Source organism: Podarcis pityusensis (genome assembly GCF_964106645.2).
Source record: "Podarcis pityusensis genome assembly, chromosome: 1".
Taxonomy (NCBI): Eukaryota; Metazoa; Chordata; class Lepidosauria; order Squamata; family Lacertidae; genus Podarcis; species Podarcis pityusensis.
Genome location: NC_138028.1, coordinates 61,525,421 through 61,530,985, shown reverse-complemented (window position 1 = coordinate 61,530,985; position 5,565 = coordinate 61,525,421). Strand labels below are relative to the sequence as shown.

General features: G+C 37.8%; 1 protein-coding gene across 1 annotated transcript; it reads right to left on the bottom strand.

The window, feature by feature from the left end:
* Positions 1-469: 469 nt before the first annotated feature.
* On the bottom strand, positions 470-5,047 carry LOC308481064 (P2Y purinoceptor 1-like). The gene is made up of 2 exons (XM_081013030.1): positions 4,785-5,047; positions 470-3,988 (listed from the first exon to the last, which is right to left on the bottom strand). The coding sequence occupies exons 1-2, from the start codon at positions 4,803-4,805 to the stop codon at positions 3,008-3,010; spliced, it is 1,002 nt and encodes a 333-aa protein (XP_080869156.1). The 5' UTR covers positions 4,806-5,047; the 3' UTR covers positions 470-3,007.
* Positions 5,048-5,565: the final 518 nt, after the last annotated feature.

Sequence of the window (5,565 nt, the reverse complement as noted above, 5' to 3'; positions counted from 1 at the left end):
TCTGCCCCCCCCCCAATTTAATTGTGAATAAGGTATGAAACCTCATGGGAAACTTTGCCCCATCATTCCTCCTAACACTACTTCACTGAAATCTCCTTGCTTCCACTACTCTCAAATCTGAACATGCTGAAGAAGCTTTACATTATATTTCATCTCTTTTTCTGCTGTGTTAAATGAACCCTCCTAAATCCATCTTCTCTCATTTCCAAATAGGGGAATGACATGCAGGAAACAAATTCTTGTTTGGGGTTTTTATGAAAGCAAAATATTTTTAATTGACAAACATCCCTCTTGTTTACAACGTTTATTTTAATTGACCTCGTGAAAGTTAGTTCTGACTTATGGCAATACCCAGATAATTAAAATCCATATTGCAGTTTGAAAAGTAAGACTGAGCAACACACACACACACACACACACACACGTTTGTTAATATATCATTTTCAACAGTCATTCAACGTAAGTTACATCTTATACAATTTTTTTGGACTTCCGTCAACCACATCTGAAAATTTCCCATTTTCCCCACTTAATTTACATTTCTTAATTTCACTATTGCTATTAATGATCTTATCTATTGACTCTCTCATCATAACCTTCCTTACAATATTTCATATATTCCTTCTTACAAAACTTCTTGCAGTCCTACTAGCACAATCTATTGATTACAGTTTCTTTTCAAATAGTTCACATATTTATTCCAGTCTTCTGAGAATCTCTGGTCCCGCAGGTTTCTAATCCTTCCTGTCATCTTGTCTAATTCTGCATAGTCCATTAATTTCGTCTGCCTTTCTTCTTTCGTCGGTAATTCTTCTTGTTTCCATTTCTGTGCTAACAGTACAATTGCTGCTGTTGTTGCATATAAAAACAGTTTTTTGTCCTGTCTGTTAATATCATCACTTACAATACCAAGTAAAAATGTTTCTGGTTTTTAAAAAAATGTATATTTCAACATTTTTTTCATCTCATTATATATCATTTCCCAGAAGCTTTTTACCTTTTTACATTCCCACCACATATGGTAAAAGGTTCCTTCTTTTTCTTTACATTTCCAACATTTATTATTTCTCTTATACATTTTAGCTAACTTCACTGGTGTAATATACCATCTACACATCATTTTCATCACATTTTCTTTCAGGGCATTACATGCTGTAAATTTTATTCCTTCTTTCCACAATCTCTCCCAATTTTCTAACTGTATATTATATCCAAAATCTTTGGCCCAATGTATCATAACCAACTTTATTTCTTCATCTTTCAAATGCCATTCCAAAGTAGTTTATACATTTCAGACAATATTTTACAGTCATTATTTCTAAGACTTAAAAGAAAATGGATTTGATGATAAAATTAGAAAGCTATTTCACACTCATAGCTTCTAATGGGGATAACCACCATGGTGTTTTACGTTCTAATAGGTTTTTATACCTATCCCATGTTTCAAATAGAGATCTTTGGAATATATGCTTACCAAATCCTTTATGGACTTTTGATTTATTATACCATAAATATGCGTGCCAACCAAATCTATTATCATAACCCTCCAAATCCAACAACTCTGTATCTTCTAACAACATCCATTCCTTTAACCAACAGAGGCATGCCGCTTCATAATACAACTTCAAGTCTGGCAGAGCGAAGCCCCCTCTTTCTTTAACATCTGTTAACAACTTATATTGAATTCTTGGTTTCTTCCCCTACCAGATATATCTTGAAATTGTCTTCTGCCATTTCTTAAAAATTGCTGCCCCCTTGATTATTGGAATTGATTGAAATAAAAATAACATCTTTGGTAGCACATTCATTTTAATCAAAGAAATCCTTCCCCAAAATGACAATTTCATCCTCTCCCATACTTCCAGATCTCTTTTAATTCCATTCCACACCAGTGTATAATTATTTTGAAATAAGTCTTTATTCTTTGATGTCAACCATATTCCTAAATATTTGACTTTTTAAACAACTTCTATACCGAACTGTTGCTGCAACATATCTGCCAAATCTTGTTTCATATTTTTGACTAACATTTTAGTCTTCTTTTTATTCATTTTAAAACCTGCTACTTGCCCAAATTGTTCTATCTCCTCAATAACCTCTTTGGCACTGGTTAGTGGTTCCTCTAATGTTAATACCAAGTCATCTGCAAAGGCTTAAGACTGAGCAACATCTAATTACATTCACCAAGCTGCATTAGTTGTTCCTGTAATGAGGGGGCATAAAATGGATTGCACCACCCATAATGAAACATAGTATATGTGCTGTCTTCATAACGTATTGCAGGTTACCTTAGAGCACCTTGAATTTTCTAAACTTTAAGCAGAAATTTGATCAAGGCAGGCGATTCCTTTTCTAAGTAAATGGAGAAGTCTTTGAAGGTGAGGGGGGAGTGTCATGTGAGCACTGGAGCTCTCTTGCCTGAAAATAATTGGTGGGGCAGAACTAGCGGTTTGTCCAAAAATTCTCGAATTCTCCATCCATTAACTTGCATCCAAAAATTATCAAATGGGAAAGATAATTTCAGTGAGATTCTCATGGGTGGATGGTAGGCTTTCTGATGCACTTACCTTACATGTGAGGTGGCCAAAGGGTGTTTAGCCAACAGTCCCCCACCCTCTTATTTCTCTACTCCCAATTAGACTTTGTGAACCCAGCCACAAGGTCATTTTAGGAAATTAACAGTAGATTATTTCTCTATCACCAGCACAGGTACTGAATTTTTAGCTGTACAGTACAGAAATAATTAAAGCTACCACCAGTTTTGAATAATAAATGCTTTGCGGTGTTTATACTGAAAAAATGAGCTTTGGAACTGACTAGATTTCCAATTTACTTTGAGTGCTCAGGATTTTGATATGCAGGTCCTTACTGATGGAGAGAGTTTTAGATTTTTGTTGCTACTTTTATTGCTAGCTATCATGCACACACTCAGAGCAATTGATGGTCACTCAGTCACTCATTGCAAGTGATTTGTTTCAGTCAAGGAGACCCTTGTTTTGGAGAAGATCTATATGGGATAAACACATGCCACTTGCTGTCGATTCCTCCAGCGTTTGATAATACAGAAGGAGGATGCTAATTTGCAGATCTCCTCTCGAAAGTCTCCCCCGGCCAGGAAACAGAAGAGAGGGTTGATGCAGGTGTTCAGGCTGCAGATAGCCATCTCCACAAGGAACAAGGTGTCGGCATGCTGAATAGACTGGGTTGCAGAAGGCCGTACAGCTCTCAGTAAGATGCAAGTGTTTCGTGAGACGTGGTAGGGGAAGTAGAGAAGAGCAAAAACAACCAAGGCTGAATACATGAGCTTGGTGAGTTTCTCCCTTTTCTGAAAGCGCTGGAGGCAAGTATCTTGGAGTTTCCTAACGCTGCTGCAATAGCAGTAACAAATAGCAGTGAAAGGAAGTAAGCACCCTGCAACTGAGCAGCTCACAGACAGGGGGAGGGTTATATAGGTAGAGCTGGAAAATACATAGAGGGAGCAAATTGTTTTGTTGTTTGGGCATGCCTGGGTGCCTGCAACATAAACAACTGGCAGGCTAACCAATCCTGTAACTGTCCAGATGGAAGAAGAAATCAGCAGGGAGTGTTGTTTGTTTAATACCCACAGGGACTTCAGAGGGTGGACAATGGCCAAGTACCTGTCCATGCCCAGGCAGGTGACAAAATGGATGCTGCAGTAATAGCACAGGTGATAGGCAGTCCGTATAATCTTGCAGAAGCTCTCTCCAAAGGTCCAGTGCAGCTGGTTTAGGTGATAGTAGATCAGGAAGGGAAGGGTTAAGATCCACATGATATCAGCAAACACCAAGTTGCAGAGGAAAACTGTGCTCCTGTTCCAGCGCTTCATGCGGAAAGCAAGGATCCAAATGATGGGGATGTTGAGCAGCAATCCCGCAACCAGGATGAAAAGGAAGGTTCCAGGGATTAGAGTCCTTTGGATGGTGTCTAAGAGGGTGTCAGTACTTCCACAAAAGTCTGCTTCTGGTTTCTGCCAAAAGTAAACATGGGGAAAATGACTCCCATTTTGCTCAGCAGAATCTCTCAGTATCGTAAGAAGAAAATGGCGCTAGTCCTAACTACCTTACATGGGACTTAAACACATTCAAGCAAGCACTGTTTTATGCACTCGTTTTCATCAGTTGTTGAATGTACCACCAGTTGCCAATCTGCATGTGTGAATGAATTTCCACAGATCAAAATTTCATATTACTTATTTCCAGAGGGGTAGCTGTGCTACGTCTCTCACAGCAAAAGCAACCAAGAATCTTGTGGCACCTTAAAAATTAACAAATCTACTACAGCTTTGGTAGACTTAAGATGCAGCTGACAGTCTTGAGTCCATGAAAGTTTATGCTACAACAATTATGCTAATCTTTCAGATGCCACAAGATTCTTTGTCATATTACTCAGTAAGTCACATTAAAAAAAAATAATTCAGTGATGTTTACACATCCAACTACCAGTTATCAAGTGTTGAGTAATCAAGAGTAATGAAGCGATGTACATGCAAGTAAGTGTAAATTGGCTAATGTCTAGGAAATTGAATGTGAAGCTGGGAGATCAAGGAGATCCTGTCTGTGAAATAAGCAGCATCAATCCACAGCATGGAAAACAGTACGAAAAATGACAGTGTTTATAAATTTCTCATCACTGATAGTTCTCCCTGGGCTAGAAATTATGATCAAACATAGTTATAATCAATAACGTAAGTCTCAGAAATCTCTGTTATTCTAAGAACTACAACACCAAGTCCAGCAAAACAACAACACTAAAAATAGTCTTACCTGGCTAGATGTCTGTTCCATAATCCTTACATGTATTATGCTGATTTCATAATGCTCTCTGTGCCGTTAATTATTCATTTACCAGAATGATTGGCCAACTTCCTGAAATGACAGATGTGCAAGGGATGTTGCTGCTGTTATAGCTCTATGCCGGGGTAGGAGTAGACGAGAGACAGGAGGGGAGTATTTGATTATGCGGTGTGCAAATTTAAAGCTGTTTTGCTTTCCCAAAGGTAGCGAATCTCATATATTGGGGAGTCAGGACTTCTCTGGATTTCTTCAGCTTCTTGACTGATGCAGAAAAAATATCAAAGGAAGAAAGAAGTGGTGGGAAGGGAGCATTTTACAACAATAAACCAGTTGCACATTCTGGTTCTCCTTTTAAATACTTATATGGTTGGCTACTTTCTCATATATTACTGTAGCCAATACTGTCTTTTTTTTTTTTATTAGCGCTTTTGAAAGAACAGATATATTTAGCATAATAATATAGGAGTCCATTATGTGTTATTTATGTTTGGAATGGGGCTTTAAAAAAATATATCATGATTTATTTATTTATTTATTCATTCATTTCATTTATCTCCTGCCTTCCAAGGAGCTCCAATACATGGTTCCCCTGTTTTTCATCATCACAACTCTGGGAGGTAGGTCAGTCTGAGAGATAATGACTGGCCCAAGGTTATTCAGTTAATTTCATGGCTGAGCAGGGATTTGAACCTGAGTCTTTCAAGTCTTAGTCCAAAATTTGAATCGCTACATCCACTGACTCCTGGATTCC

What these genes read in the sequence shown, in the direction of transcription:
- LOC308481064 (XM_081013030.1), bottom strand. Translation starts at nt 4,805, where the DNA reads ATGGAACAGACATCTAGCCAG. An exon ending in TGGAACAGACATCTAGCCAG is followed by an intron (nt 3,989 to 4,784) that starts GTAAGACTATTT and finishes TACTTTTGGCAG; the next exon opens with AAACCAGAAGCAGACTTTTG.